Source organism: Lutjanus erythropterus, chromosome 1 (assembly GCF_056507025.1).
Source record: "Lutjanus erythropterus isolate fLutEry1 chromosome 1, fLutEry1.hap2, whole genome shotgun sequence".
Lineage (NCBI taxonomy): Eukaryota > Metazoa > Chordata > Actinopteri > Lutjaniformes > Lutjanidae > Lutjanus > Lutjanus erythropterus.
In genome coordinates, this window is record NC_139317.1 from 19962579 (window position 1) to 19985931 (window position 23353).

Sequence of the window (23353 nt, forward strand, 5' to 3'; positions counted from 1 at the left end):
ACAATCAGTTTCCTTAATTAATTTTGAGCATTTACTCTTTGAGTAAGGAGTGTGTTGTCTTACCTCCATGATAATAATGAAGGCCATTTTGGCTGCCAGGATGTGCCAGAACTGCATAGTGTGAGTGTACTCCTTCTCGTGGCCCGGTGGGTAACGGTAGTCACGGTAGCTGTACAACACAACAGACAGCGAGGTGTCACACCATCAGCAATGTTTCATTAATATAACTATTAGGCAAAATGTGTGTGAGTTTCAGAAACCCAGTAGACTGGCCCTTGAACTTATTTCACCCCTGACAAGAGCTATAAACCACAATCTATCTTCAGTAATACTGATCTAATAATAGGTTTTTTGTTTGCGCAACAGAACTTTGTGCAATAATAATTCAACTGCACACACTGATATAAATACCGTATTTATAATGTGCATTTTAACTCATATTCACAATTAGTCACGATTTCAACACACATTTATTGACCCATCTTTACAGACTTCATCTTTATTATAGACCCATATTTATTTTTTCTATTTTTCTTATAATTCTCTATGATCATATATATTTCTATTCTTTGTTGGAGCTGCTAAAATGTCACCCAATTTCCCCCAAGGATCAATTAAGTATTTCTAATTCTGATTCTGATAAATGCTGTAGAACAAAACTCATCTGAAAGCCCAGGCCACAGATATAAACACTTCTTATTCACATTCAAATTCTTGAATTAAAAAGTATTCTTTTAAATGATCAGTTGCACCTTCTTGGCAAACAGTGACTAACATTGTGACAAACAAACTACTATGAAAGGCCTAAAACCTGCAGAAAAATATGTAATCTCCTTGAGGGCAGCATAACAAGATGTAAATACACTGCAAAAACTATAAAAAATATAAATTTTAAATTTTATAAAGTTTTAACTTTAAGAAGGCAGTGTCTGGGCTGTCCTGAAATTCAAGTTGACTAAATTTGAAAAGACTTTTCTAGTTAAATAAACCTGATAATACTGCAGTTGCTTTTGAGAAAAACTGTTCAATAAGCATAAGATATAAGTAAAAGATGAACAAACAACTCTTCAGTCAGACTGACGAATATTACAAACAAATCTGATCTCCTCATGTTTAGTTCTGAAATTTAAAAAAGATCCTGTATGATTTTTAACAGTATTACTTATTGCCATGTCCTACATTCATATTAAGCTGCGTTTTGGGCTAACTTTGTTTTGGTCTCCACCGGTCTGTTTGTTTTTTGTATGATGGGTTTATCAGAGCTTTTTTAGCTGAAAATAACGAAGTGCTGCAACTGAAAGCGACACTAAAGCACTGGTGAATCAAAACAGTACCACTGCAGGCTATGAAACCAAAACAATTAGCTGAAAGATGCTAAAATGCTTCATAGAGCTGAGGGGAAGAGTGTTTCTGTGGGTTTCACCTCTACGAGTGACCACTGTCACATTACACACAGTCATTTGTGACACTGTAGACCAATTGTTCATCTAAAAATACTTATTAGTGCAGCTTTAAAGCTTCTCAGAAATGTCAAATAAGTTAAAGTCTGATGTTTAACAAGGTCTTAAATAATCTCTGATACCTGCAGGTGGCGGTTGAGTTAACAAACCAGTAGTCTAGTTCCTCCGGCATGTTTTGCTCAGGTATCTGTGAGATGTTGTATATTGACAGGCTGTTGTTAACGTAGCCACTCATGTTGGACCCATTACTGTAGGCGTACAGGTAGACCATCCGGGGAATCATGTCAGAGGTGAACGCCATTATGAAAGCCTGCAACAAAAGACAAAAAAGGGGTTAATTTACAATTAAATATTGTCATGCTCAATATGCTGAACAGAACCATAATTCATAATCCAAAACTGTTACGCATCTATTACACATGAAAAATAGAACAGTAAAAAAAAAATCCCTCACTGAACATCACTGATAAACTGATACTCATACTACACATACAACACTCACATTGGTAACGACAGATAAAATGGCCACTCCGTTGAGGATCTCCTGCCACGCTCCGATGTTTCGGGCTTTGGATGCCACCGGTCGCCTGAACTGTGTGGTGAACTTCCAGGCGTCCACCCTGATCTCCAGGATGTTGTTGCACAGAGCCAGGAGGGGAGCCAAGGGGAAAGAGGCCACGAACAAGGTGATGAAACCAAACTGGACCACTGAAATGACAGAGCGGACACAGAGAGTTAGTGATTAAAAAAAAAAAAAGACAGCGAGTGGACAACATAGAAGTGTGAGATAGGAATAGAAAAGAAGCTCACCCATCTCCAGGTACTCATAGAACAATCCCAGCTGGCTGAAGTTCTGCAGGACATGGTCTTGCTCCCAGCGGCTGTAATGGTTCTCAGGATTGTGTCGCCCCTTTCTGCTACTCCACCAGTTACGCATCAACCTGTCAACAAACCCATGAAGAAAAAACAGCCGTCAAACTGCTAAGACCGGAGGTTGGGATTTGCACAAAGTCAACAAGACATTTCCAGAGAAGACACGATCAGTAAGTAAGTAAGACGTATGAAATGTTTCGATGGTTTGAGTGAGTTTTGGATGTGAGGATAATTGTTCGTCCAAGACGCATGTCAGTAATACAGACTGTATGAAGCGCTTTAAAAAAGTGTCTTCAGTATTCAGTTTTCAAAACAGTGCTCGTTAGCAATGAAATAAAACTGTAAGGCCGGAGATATACTTGCTGTTTAACCATGCGTTTGCATTCGCGTATGCGTAGCGTTCATTTCTGAGGACGTGCACAACCATCGCTCCAAATGGACGCAGGATACACGAGGCAGCCATGAAGCGTAGGGATGCATAGGGGTGCGTATGCGAACGCGTAGTTAAAAGCAAGTATATTTCTGCCTTAAGAGGTGGAGAGGTGGAGAGGTGATGAACTCACGGCAGCAGAGCTTCCTGAATGTTCCCCCACAGCTGTTTTCCGGCCATAACGATCACCAGCTGTGTGGTCAGCTCAATCAGACAGCCTCCAGGGTCACACTAGGACAGCAAGACGTTTTTAGTTTAAAATAACACACTTTTATTTGACGCACCTGATTATGAAGCCGTCCTGACAAATGTTACATGTAAGGCACGAACCTGCCCTTTAAAGAAATACATCTCAGTTCAATACACAAACTAACTTTAATCAATACTGAATTTTAAAAGGAGTTTCAGTGAGGTTTAATAAAGGGCAAGAAAAACTCACCTCTTCATTCCTCAGTCTGGTCCCATTGCCAAACATGTATGAATATTTACCAGGATATCCTACAAATTTGCCTTTGAAGAAGGCCACATAGAAGCAGGAGGAGTAATAGTTGACGAACTGGAACAGGAACATCTTCATGGTCAACCTGTTCTCATACTCCAGGTGGGTCTTTGGGATTTCTGCAGGGGGCAAACAGTTTGAAGACGTCTTCAGGTTACAATCAACAGCAGATGATACAAGATTCAAGATGTTAATTGTCTTAATTGTACACCTATATAACTATAATCATGTGAAAAACTTTGGCTGGGATGCTCCATTACAAAATAACGATAATATAAGTAATAAAAGATGAAATAATAATTAGAAAAAAAAAAATTATACAATATTAGAATAGAAAGTGCATTAATAAAATTAAATATACAAAAATAAAATAAAATGTTCTGTAAGAAGATATAAATATAGAACAAATAAATATAAAAAGCAGTAAAATTGTTGTACACAGTTAGTAGAATATTGCACAGGTTGTATTGCACCTGAGTGTGAGAGTGTGATATGAAAAGACAAAATGATGAAAGTGACTACTGTTTCTGTCAGATTAAATCTCTTTACCCATGTCAGTGATCCAAACAGCCACTCTCTCATAAAAGAAGTTGAGGATCATAATGATGACGAAGTTGATGCAAGAGGCAGTGACGGATGTTGCCAGCTGTGGCGTGATGAACCTGCCCACCACCTGAATCTTCCTCATGGGGTCTTTGATGATACTTGCAAAGGCAGCGTACACGGCCAGCCTGTATGCTATGACCCCGGTAATACAGGCCACTATCAGGGAGATCTGTGGAGGAGCACACAAGCTGTTGACGGCATGGGAAAATTACTTACTATGTATTATTATAAATAACGCGCACACACACATACATACACGCATATAAACAAGCATTCAGTTACCCAGAATAAAACAGTGGCTCCTGAGAGGCAGAAGCGAGCACACTTGCTGGTGATGGGCAGATATGGCTCCATTTCCTGCAAGATTTTTTATTAGAATTAATATTTATAGTTTTTAAAGTAGGTCACATGTTATTATTTGCAAACACAGTGTATTAATAGTAAATTACAGCCAGACACACATTTGAATGACATTAAAATGATCAGATAACCATTTGCACACAGACAACCTGGATTCAGTGAATTTCACCACAGCTTTGAATTGATCAGGGTTGCTAATTTTTGAAATTCAAGATCGTTTTGTAGATTGTTCCATGCAGAAAACCTAAAAGCTTTCTTTTCCAAATCCGCTCAGACTTTGGGAACAACAAAACAAAAATATGTCCAGAGAACGAAAACTGTGATTTCAAGCTCAGGCATTCCTGTACAACACATCTCCAAAGTCAGTAACATGTAAAAAAAAATAGATTCCATCGATTTCCATTTCAAACAAAAAGAAAAACGAGACTTGTCTCTATAGTAAGATCCTAGTAATATAGCTTTTTTGTAATATACTGAACAAGTGCCTTAAAACAGTGGTTCTCAACTTGGTGCCTGGGACCCCAGAGGTCCATGAAAAGTTGTCAATCAGTATATAAAAAAAACATTTATTTATTCATTGCAAAAGGCTTCATGTTTACACAAAGAATTTATTTCCACAAACTATTTAAAATCCCAGACTAGAGCTGTTATTGCTTTTTATGTTTTTATTTGGCCAATTCTTTATGTTCTAATATTAATATTTAATATTTAAAATAATAAGAATACACATTTTATTTTAGGATTGAAATACACTCTCTTTAAGTGTGTGTATGTATGTTATGGATATTCTAAGCAAATTTTTTTTAATATATGTCTAATATCTTTGCTCTTCTGTTGTTCTTTCACCTAACTTAGTATGACATAATGTAAGTGGAAAAAAGTGGACTGCATCAAATTATTCCAAGGGACATACACGATTCCCCAGTATAAGTTTTTTTTTTTTAATCTTGTACCCACTCAGGCTTCTGGGGCTGATGCTGAGCTTACTATCTTGAAGTGGAAAGAATGTTCAGTATGTGTCATGTTTATTTCCATGTTTGAAGTACCTGAGTGATCTTGTTCAGTCTCCTGTTGGTGCATCGGATCTCAAACTCAGGCCTGATTTGAAGCTGCTGCTGTTCCTCTTCAAAGTCCACCAGGTCCCACTCGTACTCCAGTCGGGCTTGACGTCGTTTCCAGAACTCCAAAAACAGAGTTACTGCCAAACAGATTTGAAGAAAGGAAATGTTGCACAATCTTAGCTCGGGAGTCACCTCTAACAAATAGATTCTGTTGTACAATGAGAACCTTTGAGCCTTTGTGCAGGTGTGTTTGTGTGTCCACGCAGTTTTTTTAGACAAATATTTTAAGAACTTCATCATGTTGTGGCTTTTGCACTAAAAACAGAGAGCGCCTGTGTTGGGAATTAGAAGTGTAATACCATGACTTCACTTCTTGGCTAGCTGCTGAGCATAAGGCCAGTTTTTTTTTAAGCACTCTTGGCGTACAGTGTGCTGGGAAAGATCTCCAACTGCTTAATGCATAACAACATAATTGTACTGGCAAGTCGGTCTGGGCTGAAACAGTAAAGGGATAGAGGTTGGTGATTCGGTGTGAAAAGGTTTTAACTGTGAAAATCTGCCTCACAAGAGGGGGGAGTCTTTGGATCTTGTACACAGGTTAAATACAGGAAGAGCATCATCAGCTGACACTTACCCCAAATCCCCATAAATATGGCAAAGAATACCGTGCCCTCATTATCAAACAGATGGGATTGCTGGAAGAGAGAACATGGAAAAGAAGAAGTTCGTCAGAGACACGCTGGGCATAAACAGGCTGACATACTGCTGACTCAGCAGGATATAATTTATGACAGATATTTGAGTAAATCACTTTATTCATAGATTAATGTAGTAACAGTAAAGCTTGTAACATATACTTGTAGGTTAAATTGAAGCTTGATGAATTTATGAAGTGTTCATTTTCAAAAGCAGATTTCTCCGTTTTGATTTATTTTCCTAATTAACGTTTTTTATTGTGTAATCAAGGGAATATCTATCAAACTGGTGCTGGTTTATTCATTTTAAGGATGACCTTTATCTGTAAATGAACTCTTCATGTTAAGTGTAATGTTTTACCCAGGATGAGAGACACGTAGAGTTGAGTTTCCAGAAAGGACACTTTTTATCACAAAGTGGACACATCACAATACTGCCTCCAATATCAGCGTCACATATTTCTTTGCTAAAAGACAAAAAAAGAGATAATTTTAAAAAATAAATGTAATGTAAATACAAAGCAGTATTTCTTGAAAGTGGAATATCCATTAGCATCCAGTTTTTGTCATCCATCATTTTATTAGAATATCAAAACCAGACAATCAAGTATAAGTGTTAATATATTATATGTCCAAAAGTATGTGGATATACCCATATACAGTGGAAACCTCAATGCAAAAGCATACAGTGTTATTTGCAATAATAGTGTGAATAAACCTTTGTGGCTACACTTTCAGGAAGACCCCTTGCTGTGACAACATAACAATGCCCTTTATGTGCAAATAAATCACTCCAGAAAAGCTAAACAAATTTGTTTTAAATGTAGATAATCAAGGGGAACAGTCTTCCGCTGTGTTTGGGAACATAATGACATTTTAAAAAATTCTAGGAAGAGGTAAAATATATGAGGGAGGACATTTTATCAGTACATTTAACTTTAGAGCACAAGCTTTTCTTATTAGGTTGTTTTTCAAAAGAACAGAATTTGAGAAAGAAAGAGTAAATCTTTCCAGATCTGTTTGGTACAGACAAAACAGATAGCGTTCTCATGAAAAATTGTAAATTAACCAACTACACTACATGTAATTGGCAGAAAAAATATATCCTTAGAAAAGTTTATTTATTCTATTGAGGAAAAACAAGCGATATTTAAAAAAGACCACATCCTACATTTTTGGGATGAACTAGAATGCAGACTGTAAGTCAGGACTTATCGCCTCACATCAGTGGTCAGTCTTACTGTGGCCGAACAGGAGCAAATCCCTGCAGGCAGGGACCTGATGCCCTCTGGTGGTACTAACCTTGACACGTTGTCATCATAACTGAGCACTCCGTAGGTGAAACATATAACTCCCATGACGGCCGCAAAGAACAGCATCTCTGTGTAGAAGCCGAGCCAAGCAAAGTAGATCCCGATCTTTTCCCCGTAGTACTTCCTACAAACACAAAACAGCACATTCAACTCAGCTGTGAACTTTCAGATTTCAACAGAATCTCCACTAAACACACAAAAGTGACAAAAATACTACATCCTGTGTGATAACTACATATGTCAACCTTCAGGTTCTTGTTTACCTGATGAGGTTGAGAGGTTGCTCTTTGTAAAAGCAAAGAAATCTGGCCCAGTGCTTGTACAGGTTGTAGCGCTCACTCTCACATTTGGCATTTCTTCCCCTTTTCCAATATCGACACTGAAAAGAAGAGAAACAACACTGTTAGCTGAGTGAGACATCTTTGAAAATTAAACAAAAAGTCGTCTGCAAAACAGTGAAAAAGCATGTTTCCGAAAATGTCGAGCTGTTCCTTTAACCCTTAGAACAGTTTCAACATATTTCCATGAGATGAAAAAGAGGTAGGGATGGAGTTTTGTGCTACATAATGTTATTAGAAACAATTAAACTACCAAAATGATGTAAAATAAGTCCTGTGCTTACTGAAGTATCATTGCTCATGGGCTGAAAAATGCACAAACAAATTCTACAAATGTACTTAAAATGAGAGTTATCAAGTCCTGCATTCAACATTCACAGGCCAAAATATTACTGCAGTACAACTTTCTATTAATATAAAAGTCACAGGAAAAGTTGAAATAATAATAGCAGTAACACTAAAATATACTCATTCTACAGTACTAATCCTGTCAGTGTGTTTAATTAGTTTAATGTGTCAATAACAAGTAGCATTTTAAAGGGACAGTTCAAGTTTTTGAAGTGGGGCTGTATGAGATACTTATCCATAGTCAGTGGATATTACCTACAGTAGATAGCGGTCAGCGCGCCCCCACTTTGAAGAAGCAGCAGGAGTACCAGTGTAGGAAGCTAAGCAATGTATTGCTGTCGACAGGGTCAGCAACAAAACATATTTTAGACACTTATAAAAGGCGCACCTAAAAACTAAGCGTACGCTATATTTAGAATATTTCCACCTCTTTCATTTGCCTTCAGACAGGCTTTTCTGACCGGTCGAGGCAGCGGTAGATCAGCAGATCTTGTGTTCTGTGAAGTAAAAATAATGTTTTTTGGCAATGGAGTCTGGTGTCTTTGGAGAGAGTATGTTTTTTATTATGTATGATGGTTTCCCAATGCAAAAGTCTGTCTGACAGCAAAGTAAAGTAGTGAAAATGTTCTAAATATAGGGGACACTTAACATGATGTTGATTTGTTTGGGTGGGCCTTTTTTAGGGAGCTACAATATGTTTTGTTGCCGACCCTGTCCACAGCAGTACAGTGCAGCTTAGTTTCCATGCTGGTACTCCTCTCTGGGCATAGGTAATGTAGGTAATATACTGACTATTGATAAGTACCCTGCACAAATCCTACTTCAAAAAACCCAAACTATCCTTTTAATGTTGTGTGAGGCCAAGTACTTAATATGGAATTGGGTTACTCATACTCTTAAGCATCATTTCATGAATCTTGCATGTGGAATCCTGCTAGGAAGTGTTCAGTTTTCCTCCTCTGTAATGAAGTAAAAGTGGTGTTCTGTTTTTCCATGTATCTTACATCATGTAGTGGAAAGGCTGCTGTGTACGTCCCATTGCTGAGTAGTCGCTTGATTCCCGTCTTGTCTTTATCTTTCCGACCTTCTTTGTAGTACGGACAGCGAGCCAGGATGTAGAACACCTGACAACAAATGAAGGGATTTAACAAGAGATTAAGGGATTTGGGTTTTTCTAGGAACTTTTTAGCTAAATGCATTTTACATTTGGCTTCACTGTTGTGCAAACATTTTCTGACACTGTAGAGTAAAACATTTCTACGTCTTCTAGAGTCGGCCTCTCTGTAAGATCTGAGAGACAAACTGAGTTAACTTGTAGAAGCATACATATAAACATATTGCACCCAAGAGATATGTACAATATAATATGAAAATTCTTATTTTAGAAAATAAATACTCACAATTCTGTTTCTTGTGGAAGGTGGGAAGAAAGTGTCCCTGTCATTGATGAGGAAGAAGTCGGTCTTATTCTTGTCGAAGGGGTAGGTGAAGTAGTCCTGCTGTGGGCGCATGATGTGCTCTGGCAGGCGGAACGGATGTGAGAGCCACTCCAGAGGGACATCCTGACCATGGGGGATATCACTCTGCTTGAAGGGAACTTTGATCTTTAAGACATCGGCATAGGTGGCCAGTACGCTCCACGGAGCGTGAATCTTCAAGAAATATGTCTTCTGATCTTTGGAGTCCTGATACAAGGAGAGACAAAGGAAATGTGAGCCTCATTCTGAATATCAATGAAAAGTTTAACACTTTTTCCTCAACATATTTCGATGGATGGTGGTAAAACGTGCCTAACGCTGAGTCATCCCTTTAAGACTTTTTTTGTCTGTGTGGTGTGCCTCAGTAAACTCTCCACTAGGTGGTGCTGCTGCTCTGTGGTTGATTGTCTTACTGATTTGTCTTCGGTTTCCAGTTCCAGTCCAGCTTTCTCAAGGTTGGCCTCAAACTCTCTCCTCCTCTCCTGTGGACAAATACACAAACCACACATATAAGAGCCACACAAACTCACACAGTCTGAGCAGGCTTTCTCCTTTAGCCGTCCACGTGAGAGACATTTACCTGTTTGAGGTTCTAACGCACAGACTTGAAATGATCTGTCAACTCATTCTTGCTGAATCTTTTGTCAGGTTAAATCTCCAACTCTTGCAAATGGAGACTGGTAAAGAAGGCATGAGGTGGGCACACAAAAACTACTGTACCCCTAACCCTAACTTCCAAATAGATTTGAGGAATAGTTAACATGCCAATTAATAGACAGCAGTGTTGACTGGCCACATGATAATAATAACAACATCTATAAAAAGCTTTCATATATGCGGTGTTTCAAAAATTACATAAATGCATTTAAATATACTTTCAATTAACATTTAACAAAAAATAAATAAAATATGACAAATGAAAACACTAAATTGCAATAAAAGGGTGCAAAATTATTGGCTGAGTATTTTTTTTTTTAAAGTTGCATGTTGAATGTTTCTAGACAATGTATTCCACAGTTTTTGTCCTTAGAAACAAAAATACCCCTTGATTAAGGAGTGTGCTATGAATGACACGCAAACAGCCGTGCTGGAGCTGCATGTGAAACAACAAACATCGTGAGTGACACGTGAGACAAAGTTGTGCAAAATGAGTGCATTGAAAACAGGACAGGTCAGTTTTTATGCCAGACAACAACTATCAGAGGATGAGGGGCTCGGACATCCAGAGGAAGCTTTAAGCAGAACCGCTCCACCTTTGTGTCGAAAGGAGCCAGCTGATGTGGAGGTGCTGGACAGTGATGCTGTTGTCATGCTAGGGTGGATGGACGGATGAACTATCTGCACACCATGTTGTGTAAATTGCAGGAATACCTTCCCAACTGAGGACAGGAAGATAGCAAACTTATTGTATCACTGTAGCATCAGTCATAAACTACATGATCCATAATTATCAATATCTACAGATATGAAACTTCATCATTGTGATAGACTTTTCAGCTGTACAGCTCAGGCCTTGGTGAGAGTGAACCAAAACAGTAAAGCTAAACAATGAACTTAAACTTGTCATAAAACTTCAGAAAGCAGAGAGGAGCTGTAGATTTAGGTGAAAGTTCTTTGTAGGTTCATACAAGCAAACAATATTATTGTTTGATATGTTATTATTAGACATATGCTACAATGGTTACTGACAATTTTAACTTCAATTGAATTTAAGTACTAGACAGCTGTTGTTCTACTCAGCACCATCTAACTGTACCATAATAATGAGAGCCTTAAGAGACTCTCGAGGAAGTGATAAATCCATCCGTTTTATGAAACTATGCCTGCTTCTTCTGCCAGCCACATTCAGTCTTACTGGTGTGTGATGGACAATGAGATGTGTATGTTCTGTCATGTGACAAACTCGGCATGTTCTTACTGTCTTCCTCTCAAAATAACTTAAAATCAGGTCATTTTAATAATTGCTATGAGTCACAAATGTCATGTCTTGGTGGAAAAATATGTAACCTGAATCTCACTTCTTCTTTGTTACACCATATTTTCCTGTTCTGGGTATGAATTGTGTAATAATGACGACAGCGTCACAGTTGGGCGCCTTGAAAAATGCTGAGTAGTCAACTAACTACAACTTCTCTGTTACACCTACCTGTTTCTTTTCTCCATCTTTGTCATCTACATAGGACAACACAAAGTCTATTCTTCGAACTCCGTCCCTGAAGAACACGGTGTCTTTGTTTGGCTGTAGCTTGTCTGTCTGAGGGAGAAACAATGGGCACAAAATTACTCTTTTAGCTTCATAACAAAGTGGGAAGCGAAAGCAAACTGAGCAATACTTGAACAAGAAATACTGACAAAGCAACAAATGAAACCGTCTGATTGAACATGGACATAAAGGACTCACTGATTATCATACAGTATGTATTTATAGAAAAGTACATTATGTCCCAGAATAATACATGTAATTTAGGTTACTGTATACTACTGATTTCCGGGATTAGACGTTCACTTGTCCATGGGATGTCGTTGGAAAGTATTTTCGGAGAATGCTGATTCCCTTGGAGAAAAGTTTAGAGAGAGGCCATGACGACTAGAAAAACCACATAAAGCAGGAAATTCTGGACACTGTACAACCTCAGCCTATCATTATACAAAAATAGTCGACGGTGGAGGAGAAATGTGCTCTACATGTTCTATATCAACTTTACTATTTCAGGAATTCATAGTCTTCACTCTTAAGCTTCTTTTACATTTGTTGCCTGTTTTTTCCATTAATGATGAAATGTATTTTAGTGATACTTTTAACATTTAAAGATATAATTAAAGATTATGAAGTTCCTACATAAGACAGCTCACAACAAGGTCTGTGGATTATTTTGAGGCATGAGAAAATTCCCACCCAAATGGATAAACAGCATTACAGGCCAGAGTAGGGGGTATGGGGGTGTTTGTCAGGGGTAAGATTTAAGAAGTTCAAAAAAGGTATTACAATAAAAAGCAACATTTTTTGAAGGCAGCTGACTCACAGTCATGGAGACTTCCCAGTCTCAATAAACATTATGGACCAGTGCTTCCTCGCGCTTGTTGTGTTGACAAATTTGACCAAACTGACAAAGACTAAAACTAAAGACATTTCCTATGTTTTTATTTTATTTTGTTTAGCTTTGTAAGCGCTTTATATTGTTTCAGTTCGTTTTCTTTTATGCTGAAATCTAGTTTTTATTTTTCAGTAAACTAAAACATTTTTCACAACAAGCTGAAGTTTTTAGTTTAGTTTTAGTCGACAATCAAGTACTGCAAGAAAGTGCTGTATTTATAAAAAAAAAATACTTTTTTGTTTCCATTACAAACACATTTTCATCACACTTAACAAAAAAAACACAAACAGGGTTCTATACATCTATTGAGTATGTTTAGTATGTGCTGAAAACTTGAGCTTTATCACATAACTGATTATAAATGTCACTTAACAACTTGCTAATCTGCTCTTCCACTGTGTTTCCTAACAGAAATATTATTGAACAAGCTGTTATTTTTTTCTGGACATAAAATATCACCAATTACAATAAGCAGTCCTTCACAAATAGTTATACACAATATGTTTTTTAAAAATTGAGTTGTGTTTTTTCTTTTTAATCCAGTTGTACTCAGTTGAAGGGTGGTTTTAAGTGTTATGAAACAATTTGAAAAATCAGTTACATATAAAAATAATTTTGTGGGCCAGATTAGATTATATTTTTGACATCATGTCGCAGGCTGGAGGAAAAGGAAAGAGAAAGACGGGGCAGTAGTGGCCCCTTGGCTGCCAGTTTGAGACCTGCTTTGACGTCTTCTATAGGTTTCTGTGAATGAAAAAGGTCTGTGAATTCACGCCAAGGTTGTTCCTCTAAACGACCAAAAGCACTGCTCCTGAACTGCCGGAAACACCTCGTTTGTAATCCAACCTTTTGTTCCGTTACTTGGTTACATGACGTTGTAACACATTATATGCAGTTAGTTTGGAACAAAATCCAGAAACGGCCTCTTTCTCAGACAGAGGGTGAACAGAGCAGAGCACAGAGCAGCTACGACCAGTGTGAGAAAAATAATGTGTTTTTTAAACATGAAAGCATGTAAACCTATTGCAGCAGAAACCCAAAATAAAAGTATCAGCTTGGAAATGAGAACAATATGGCCACTGTGGGACTGACAGGAACTTTCGTCAAACCTAGACACATTTACATGACCTCATAGTAACTATTTATATTTCACTGCTATAAATTACCATGCATTTTGTTTCAGAAAATATGTAAAAGAAAATATATTATGTGTTTGTGAGAGTATAATGATTTTAATGTGATCTTGAACGGATTTAATAAAATGTACTAAAGGACAAAGGCAAACTTTATTCAAAAAAATAAAAGCTCATGTAAAAAGCTCATTCAATTATTCATATCAAAACATGCTTCACTTTAACATTATGATCCACATTAATTTTTGATGTGTTTGCAGCTCAGAAACCATCAGTTTTGCACTTTGTTTATTTTTGAGTGTTGATATCTGTCTTCTGTATATTTAACAAGGCTGCTCTTGTTAACAACTGAATGACACTGTAGAGGGTTATCCACTGTATGGAGAAGCCGATATATTCAGTTGTTTACTGAACTCCACCCAGCTTGTTTATCAGACCCTCACATCCACCAGCAGACCTTCCTGTAACAGGGGCGTGGACAGTGCTGCTCTTTGTCATGTTATTTAATCACGTTCAAACTTATTGAGAATGATTGATAGATTGGCACTGACAAGAAAGTGTTCCACTCACTCACTAAATCCTGGAGTCATACATCACAAAATCCGTGTTAAGATGGAAAAGCATCTGCTCGCAGCCTCACTGTATCACTGAAAACCCGACAGACTGACAACATTCTCCAGTTTGAGCAGCGACAGCTTATTTCTGTCTCGCTGTTAGAGAGACGAGAGGAGGTTTTTGTGACACAGAGGTCTTGTGACTCAGCGATGAGGGTGGTGATTCAACTAATATCCAGTCATCTAAGCCCACAAAATTACACAAACATAAACACTGACTTGAATAATCTCGTGCCCACAAAGAACATAAAATCATACTTTGGAAGGATAACAAAAGCCACCTCTATTGACCATTGCTGAAATAATCTTACATACGATGACTGAGCTTGGACCATAACAGAACAAACAAAATAAAAAATATTGGCTCACAATTTAATGAACAGTACAAACTTTTGAGAAAGATGCTTATTTGTTTTCTTGCAGGGCGTTCAATATGAGTCTTATGTAACGGTTTAAGAAATTATCATTGATTGTTTTTGTTTTTTGTGTGGATTAAACAAAGGTCTGTCAAAACACCCACAGATCCGTCATAACTTACTTCTGTATGTCCAGGAAGCGCCGCTCTTTCAGACAATGAAACACCATTTCCACTGTTTTCATCTGCAAAAGAAAAACAGAAGAAATAAAATAATGCATTATGCAATTCATGAAAACAGTAAAGCAATCACATACACAACTGCAGGATGTATTCAAAGATGAAACTTGTGTAGAAAGGCAAATAAGTTTCATACCACTGAATGCAGTATCAATACTACTACTAGTAATAACACTTCAAAATGTAGTCTTCAGTATGTAATTCTTGTGTCAACAAACAACTAGTGCAACAGGCCTTTTTCACAGCAGCCACACTGATATGAAAAACCAGGGTAAACATAGGCGTTACCAATGATACTGATGCTGCGTTTCAGACAACTTGGAACTTGAAAATTTCCAACCTCTTACCAGAATAAGTACCATCAAAGTTGGAGCTTCTACTTGTGAACTTGTGTGCGGAAATCCGTCACCCCTGCCCCAACGAAGAAGCAATTGTTTCACGTCAGACAACAATGGCAGCACCAACGGAAACACAAATTGTAAGCGGTAGCTCGGCTGATTAATGCTTCCTCCTCTGTATCATTAACGTACGCAGGGAGGCTGACAGTTCAATAGTGTGCACACTTGCCGGTCAGCCAAAGGTTTCATTTGTTGTTGGCATCATGCACCTGAAATGCTTTGAGGCCGGAAGTTGGAGTTTAACTGGGAATTTCCGATCTCTGGCGTTCGCTGAAACACAGTTGTGTTATATTTAGTGTAGCAGAGAGTTTGAGTGAACCAGCATCAGCACCCTGACTCTGTTTGACCTGAATGAAACAGAGCCTTAATTAGTATCATTGGTATCACCTGTGTTTACGCATTTGGGTTTGTGTTATGTGTTTACTGTGCCAAAATGGCTGCTGTGAAAAATGTCTATTATTTCTGGAAGGTTAGTAATTACACAACATGTGTGGAGAGCAACTGATTATAATGTAACTGATAGTTATTTAAGATTTTGCAGTATAATCTAACAGGTTAAAGATGTTAGTTTTATGTTCAGTGAGTTTGTACTGTCTGTGTTTATTATCATGTTATTTATTTTTCCTCAGGTACTTATCATGCATGTGTCTTACAAATAGACAGTTTAGGATTTTTGATTAATTTTACATTTGAGTGATATCAGCTAATAGATACCTTCTGACTACAGCCCCATCAGACCTCTCAGGTCTTTAGTGGTCATTTGGTTGCCCCTAGGAAAAGATCGAGAGCTGGAGTTTCCTCTGGACTGCTTTGCCTGATGAGCTCCAGTCTATAAAAACTGTCTACATTTAAAGTTAAGCTCAAAACCTTCCTGTTTTCTCAGGCCTATAAATAATGTTAACGTGTGCGTGTCTGTGTGTGTATGCATGCTTCTCTATGTTGTTGATATTTTTTTCTTTTTATTACCACGCCACTGCACTGCATGCGCTTGATGTTTCAATGTCTCTTTTTAAAGGTAAAGCACACTGAGTTTCTCTGTAATGACATATGCTCTATAAATACAAGTTCCCTGCCTTCTGTACATCCGTGCCTGCAGACTGACGGTTTGTTGATGGGTCGTGTAGGTGTAGTTTAGATATTATCTCAGTCAATGGATGGCTACATGTAGGATCAGCAGCATCTGAACTCAAACACGGGTAAACGCCAGAGTAAAGCTGCAATGATTAGTCAGCTAATCAATCAGCTGTCAACAATTAACCAACACATGCACCCAATGAGGGAAAACAATAGTTGTAAACAATAATGTCATCGGTACATTTTCATATGTGCTTATTTAACCCTCATTCTCCAAACATATTTAACATACAAAGAATACAGACTGGGATCTATGGAAGCGCCATAGAACACAAGTTCTACGGCCCAGTAACATAATTAATGTTGGCTGAAAAAAAACCCCCAACCAATCATTATTTTAGGAAAGCTGCAGTTAATTTGCAAATGGTCAAATCAGGACCCATGCCAAACACAAACTCAATCAGCAAATAGTTCCAAACATTAAAACTGCATAGGTGCTTTTCACTGGGGACTCCAATACATTGGTGTTTTTAAAAAGCACTAATTAAAACAGAAAACAATAATATGAAGTCACTTAAAAAAATGTCTTGATAGAATCATGAAAAATTAAAAAAAAATAATAGAGCACCTAATATGATAAAAGGTATAAGTAAGTGTCTGCAGGTAAGCACAGCATTAGACCCTTTGAGCAACGGAGCAGGTACTCTTCTTTTCTCAACCCATCGACATCCAGTAATTTAGGTAATCTAAGTTAAGCTCTGTTTATATCCATGCAGGATATGTGGTATGCAAACTATCCCTTTAAGAGCAATCAGCCGGCAAATAATTGTTATGGCTGCATATGCATCTCAGACAAACTCAGTACCAACAAGAGCGTAATAAAACTCCTTCAGTCTCTTGGCAACACCAGCAGATACAGACTCTTGCCATATCGATGAGACACAAAGGCAGCTGCAAACACACACACACACACACACTCCTCTTCATCTCGAACACAATGACAGACAACATTCCAGCAGCGCCTCTGTCTCCCTGCGTGGCTAACTCTGGCAGAGGGAATGTGTTCGTGTAGCACTGCTCTGCTTGCTGCCTGTTCCCCTATTATCCCTGGATGGTGGGAAAACGGCACTTCCTGTGGGGGAGGCTGCATGAAGACATCGATGAGGGGGAGGGACCCAGGCTCGTGGTTGCACCGAAAGTCTTGCCTCCCCCCTTAAATGTACCACAGTCAGCACACAAAGGACTCAAAAATTTACAGCCTCCCTCAGCTTCAGCCACCTCTGATTAGCCACATTGATCTGACGGACAGCGGTGTGAGCCAATCAGAGAGGGGCTGCGGTGTCTCCATGTGGAAGTTCAATCAGAGGAGACTCACTATGAAGGAATGAAAATATTCCAGTCATCCCTGAGGACAAAGGTCAAGTGACACACTGTGATTTTTCCACTAGACTCATGGGAAGCATCTATGACTGTGCAGCTGACTTCTTCTTTACTCTCAACAGCTTTTTTCTCTCCTTCCTTTTTGGCCTCGCTTTTTCTGGTCCTGCTCCAACTGTGAGCAGCCAGTTATCAGAGCCTGGCTTGAGCAAACAGAAGCAAAGGGCCAGCAGAGTGTTACAACTGCTTTCACAGAGAGACAAATAAATGGAGAAAAGGGTCATACACACACGCAGAGCAGCAACAGCAGACTAGACACTGACTGGCACACACGGACATAAAATTTCATTCACTAAAAATAACCACTGTACACTCATTCATGGTACATTACCTTGGCAACCAGGGCTTTTGAGGGTGTGAACTACCTAAATTACAACTCATTTAAAAATAAAGCTCATGCACTATGTTTTCTAGCACATTTTCCACCCAAGCAACCCAGTTACACTTGAGCTGCTGTCTATTTACAGTAGCTGAGATACTCTCCCGTGAACATGCCCTCCAGCAGAATGCCAACTAACTGGAGAAATATGCCAGGAACCTCTGGTGGGCTCTGATTCACACCTAAGAGGGAACTAGAGTCCCTCTGCTCCATGGCAAGGACAGAAATTCATAAGATAATGTCTACAAGCAGCATAAGTGAGATTTACCTCTTGCTCTTTGCTTTTGATCTGATGTCTTACTATAGTATAGAGGGACATTTGACATCTTTTTTAAGGATTCCGACTCATAAAATCTTGTGAATATGAGGGACAACAAATATCGTGAATAACCACTCTTGAACTGGAGTTGACCTGTGCGAAACCATCCACGAAGCACTGAGCCAAGGACACAATCAACTGGTCTCTTTTCCTAAATGCTCTAATTCAATCCAGAGGCACGTGCGAAACACATGCACATCCTGCCATGGATCCCACCAACTCTTAGTTTGTTTACATCTGGCTTTGTTTTCATGTCTCATCACTAACTATCCTGTCGTTTCAGATCCCGCCTCCCTCTCAAGCCTGTGCAAATTTACTCATCACCTTCACCTGGTTCTCCCCGTCCATCTCCTCACCTGTGGCTCATTCTCTCTTTAGTCCTTCAGTATACTGTTCACACCGGTCCACTTTCACTTGCTCTTCACTTGTTCTTGTTTTTTGCCTGATTTGCTTGTGTTTTTTGGATGCCTGCCTGTCCCCTTTTTTGGATTTGGTGCCTGTGTGATGGATCTTTTGGTGTTTGACTTTGCCTGAACCGGTAAGTAAACTGAATTTCACTTGCAGCTTTGACTGTCTCATTGTTGTGCATTCAGGTTCCATTGTGCCACTAAGGGTGAACTTCATATGTCCATCCACAGCTGTTCTGTAGAGCAGAGTGGTGGGAGCTGAAAGGCTACAAGATTCATTTGTTAAACAAGAGATGATCATTTTTATAGAGGACTTTCTGACTTTTCTGCACTTCTGTAAAGGACACTCACAGGAGACAGATTTTATAAAGAGCGGCAAAAACTGAAGCTGCAGAGGCTGAGATATGCTGACTTCCAATCCCTGGTACAGGTCCAACTCCAAGAATGCTGGACTCAGCCACTCGTTTGTTTCTCGTCTTCGTTAGATCAGACTTGATTTCCTTTATTTTCATGTCACGCGCACAAAGTGATCAACCTCATAGGTTTACAAAACACCAACAGTACAGCTGCAGTGCTCAAACATTTCATTACTTTACCTTTCATTGCAAAATTACAGTATATTTTACAGCTTGGTCTTCAACAAAATATCCTGACTTCTCTCCCAAGCTTGACAAATAAAGTCAGCTAAAAAAAAAGGTTCCCTTTCTAAAGTTTCTAAAGTTAAGTTCATCCAGCTAAAAGAAATCAAAATAAATGCAGGACAATTCATTAAAAAGTACATCCCTCATGTCCTTAAAGACAGGACAGTAAAACATCATTTTCTGGAGTAATATTAAACCTGCTAGACTTTAGGGCTAATGTAATGTTCAGAATGTAACTGAACTTTGAGATCTTTGTCTTTTGTTTAAATATACTTCACACATTATAGTGAAGAAACATACATATTTTATTTATATTTTGGACGATTGTATGTACATCTATGTATGTAATACATAAAATGTTTTTATAGTATTAGAATCTCCCTGTTTTTAATAACACATAGCGCTGGTCAATATATTGATATTATATCGTATTGTCACATGAGGCGAAATATCGTGAAAGATTTTGGATATTGTTATATTGTGATATGACATAAGTCTTTTCCTGGTTTTAAAGACTGTATTATAGTAAAGTGATGTAATTTCCTGAACTTACCAGACTGTTCCAGCTATTCTATTATTTGCCTTCATTCACTAAGTCATTATGGTCACATTACTGATCAGAAAGTCTCATTGTGTTAATAATTTGTGAAAGCACCAATAGTCATCCCTACAATATTATCACAGTATCAGTGTTGACATAACATGTCACTAGTCATTGAATACATGATCAATAATTATCACTATTGACCGATATGAAACTTAATTTTCATGATAGGTTTTCCAGTTACATCGCCCAGGCCTAATGACACACATCTTTTAAACTCCACTGCCAAAGACTGTAACTCAATCTTTTGTTAAAAACGTGCGGCCTTCTAGCCAAAGCCAACATAACTGTTACCTTCCTAGGGGTATTTATTTATTTTCAGATTTTGGACAGCTGGAAAACCACAGAGGACATCATGCAATTGTCCTCACAGAGGACAGCAGTGCTGCTCTCCTTGGCAAGTAATATGGTCTTGGTGAAGGGTTAATGGAGTTACAAGGACAAAATCAGGGTTACGGGCTGCGAGACCATCTTCAAATTCTCTGGGGGGAAAAGAACTGACAGTAAATATTACATGTGGCACCGCCGATAAGGAGGCTGTAGTAAAAGCAACTTCTTGTGTATTTGTTGTTTGTTGGCTTTTGGGAGCATTCAATATAATTTGCATAAGCAAGGACATATAAATAGGCTTAGAAGCAGGTACTAATATCCATGCCTCCTTCATAAAATCAGTATCATCCTCTCAAAAACCAGAAAAGAAATAAAAGCCAAGTACACCATCTGTAAAAGCAGAGACGAAGCATTTCTTGTGTCTTACCCCACTTCTCTTCAGTCTTCTTAAAATAAGAAAACTGTAGGAGGACCCCCAGTGATATTCCCATAGTCTTCAAGTTAAAGGCCCATATAGAAATATTTGTCCATGTTTCTAAGTCAACAGGTCCTTGATTGCTTCTTCACCTCCGCCATCCACAAAACTAACAGCCAGAGAGGAGTGATCAGATTTAAGGTCACTCTGACTAATTAAAGAAACGACTGGACTACAGCACGGGCCTACAGTATTTCAGAATAGGAGGCCAGTCGTGCCAATGTGCTGATCGTGCAGAGAGAGAAAAACAGCCGGCTGTGCATTCCCTCTCGGCACAAACAGCTCCACTATTCCCCAGCCAAAACCTGCCTCACTGCAACCTGATGAGGTTTCCATTTCTCTATGATGGTGAGTGCCTCTGGGCAGAAAATCCACCTCTAATTTCTGAAGCTGTGGAACATGAGATGCACGTTTACTACTCCAGTTTTATTTTAAATGCCAACAAGTGTAACTGGCAGGAGAGCTGCCCGCTTCAGTGTATCCCACATTGAGTCATCAAAACAAATGTTATGAAAGGGAACCTGCATCTCTCACTCTACACTAACATCCAGGGTGTAGTATTTGTCTATCAAGAGGATAACTCAGCCACTTATACACCCACTTACCCACGTATACACACACACACAAGAAAAACACAGAATGCAAATATTTCAGTAATAAGAAGTTATCATAAACTTGGCATCTATTTCTGACACTTGAAAGGCTAAAATGACATGTACACCGGCAGTGGTACAATGTAACTATGTACATTTACTCAAGTATTGTGCTTATAAATCAAATAAGTGGGATTTGTCAGTTGCTGCTTGTAAACGCTCCAGAATGGCAGTTCCCAGGACATCAAATACTGATGTTTTGGGTTGGTAAAACATACCTAGCACATGAAAATAATGATATTACAATATTTTGAAGACCAAAAGCTATAAAAATATGATAAGCTTATAAAATATAATGTAGTTGCTACATAGATTTAACTACTTCTTAATGCACCAACACTATTTCCTGTTATAGCACTCTGTCTCCTAATGAGTACTTTTGAGTACCATGAGTATATTTTCCTTCTTTTTAAGGACCAGTATGAAGGATTTAGTGACATGTAAAATGGTTTGTCTGTTCTGGGTTACCGTAGAAGCATGATGGTTTAACATGTCGGCCTCCATGGAAGAGGACCTGCACCCTCTGTATATTTAAAGAGCTCATCCTTAGGTAACAAAAATACAGCAATTCTTATTTTCAGGTGATTATACACCAATGAAAATATGCTTATGAATATAATGGTCCATTTCAATTAAGCAATATCTGCTAACACAGCACTTGGCCGATAAGTACGTTTGATACTGCAAATAAATTTTTCTGCTAATACTTATGTAGCCTTCTTCTACTAAAATAAAATGATAAAGGAATGGTGGGCTTAATTGTAATGGAACTTTTTTTCTTTTACTTTAGTAAAAGATACAAATACCTCTTCCACCAGAGTTCATCAGTAGTAAACATGTATGACTGACACTAGGAGTGGGCAATATTGAATAAAATTCTCTCTAACAGTATACAGTATGTAACCTTATATTGTGATATTGACATAGAACACTTAATACAGTGCTTTTCTGGGGGGGGGGGTCAACTGAGTAAAAGACAGAACTGTTTGTTCTTTTACATGTCAAGATAAACACATCGAGGTCCTTAAATCTTAAAAAAAAAATCTAATATTGACAACAACATTGCTCACAGTGATACTACACAACCAAGAATGATAAAGAAAAAAGTTCATATTATAGCAAGTATAGTACTGTGCAGCTAATTCTCTAAAATGTACACACGCACATATATATGTATAGGTTGTCAAATTATGTGTGTCTAACTGACACATAACCATGCTGACATGCCTCTCTATAGTATATGAGTGCATGCATCAGTGCAGATTTGACACTCCAGCCATGAAAACAGGACAGAGCACAGTTTTACTACCAGGAGCCAGGCTCTGCAGATGAGATGGAAGCTGAAAGAGCAGACGGACATCTGGGTCTGATTAGCAGGCCAAGTAGTGCAGAATTAACAGAACAGAACAGAACAGAAATATGGTCCATTATTGAGGAGAGATCGGCATGAAGAGAGAGAGAAAGCAGATGAAAAGTGATAAAGCAGAAGATGAGGATGAGAGGACGGACAGACAGGCGTCACACAAAGCCTCTGATCTGCCCGTACCTGAGTGCAGGTTTATCCTGAATGCGGTCAGCACTGCAGGACCATCTTTAAAAGGACAGACAAATAGACAAAGGTTAGTGTTAAACCGCAGGTCAGGAGAGGTGAATATGCATCTTTACAAAGTGCTGGGACACACTGATTAACTGCCAAACACATCAAGTAGTCTCACTCCTAAAACAGAGCCCAGGGCCC

The 23353-nt window shown here is 38.5% G+C and overlaps 1 protein-coding gene across 1 annotated transcript in view; it reads right to left on the reverse strand.

Moving 5' to 3' along the window:
• Window positions 1-23353, reverse strand: part of ano5b (anoctamin 5b) — a 34953-nt gene that overhangs the window by 3237 nt on the left and 8363 nt on the right. The window contains exons 2-20 of the mRNA XM_084716218.1: window positions 23162-23206; window positions 14842-14903; window positions 11608-11715; window positions 9875-9943; window positions 9384-9668; window positions 8988-9107; window positions 7561-7676; window positions 7287-7421; window positions 6346-6451; window positions 5924-5984; window positions 5275-5426; window positions 4151-4225; window positions 3812-4037; window positions 3203-3381; window positions 2897-2994; window positions 2271-2401; window positions 1963-2168; window positions 1583-1770; window positions 64-169 (exon numbers count right to left, since the gene is read on the reverse strand). Of these exons, the coding sequence (XP_084572344.1) occupies window positions 64-169; window positions 1583-1770; window positions 1963-2168; window positions 2271-2401; window positions 2897-2994; window positions 3203-3381; window positions 3812-4037; window positions 4151-4225; window positions 5275-5426; window positions 5924-5984; window positions 6346-6451; window positions 7287-7421; window positions 7561-7676; window positions 8988-9107; window positions 9384-9668; window positions 9875-9943; window positions 11608-11715; window positions 14842-14903; window positions 23162-23206 (2468 nt within the window). The remainder of the gene's footprint in view (window positions 1-63; window positions 170-1582; window positions 1771-1962; window positions 2169-2270; window positions 2402-2896; window positions 2995-3202; window positions 3382-3811; window positions 4038-4150; window positions 4226-5274; window positions 5427-5923; window positions 5985-6345; window positions 6452-7286; window positions 7422-7560; window positions 7677-8987; window positions 9108-9383; window positions 9669-9874; window positions 9944-11607; window positions 11716-14841; window positions 14904-23161; window positions 23207-23353) is intronic.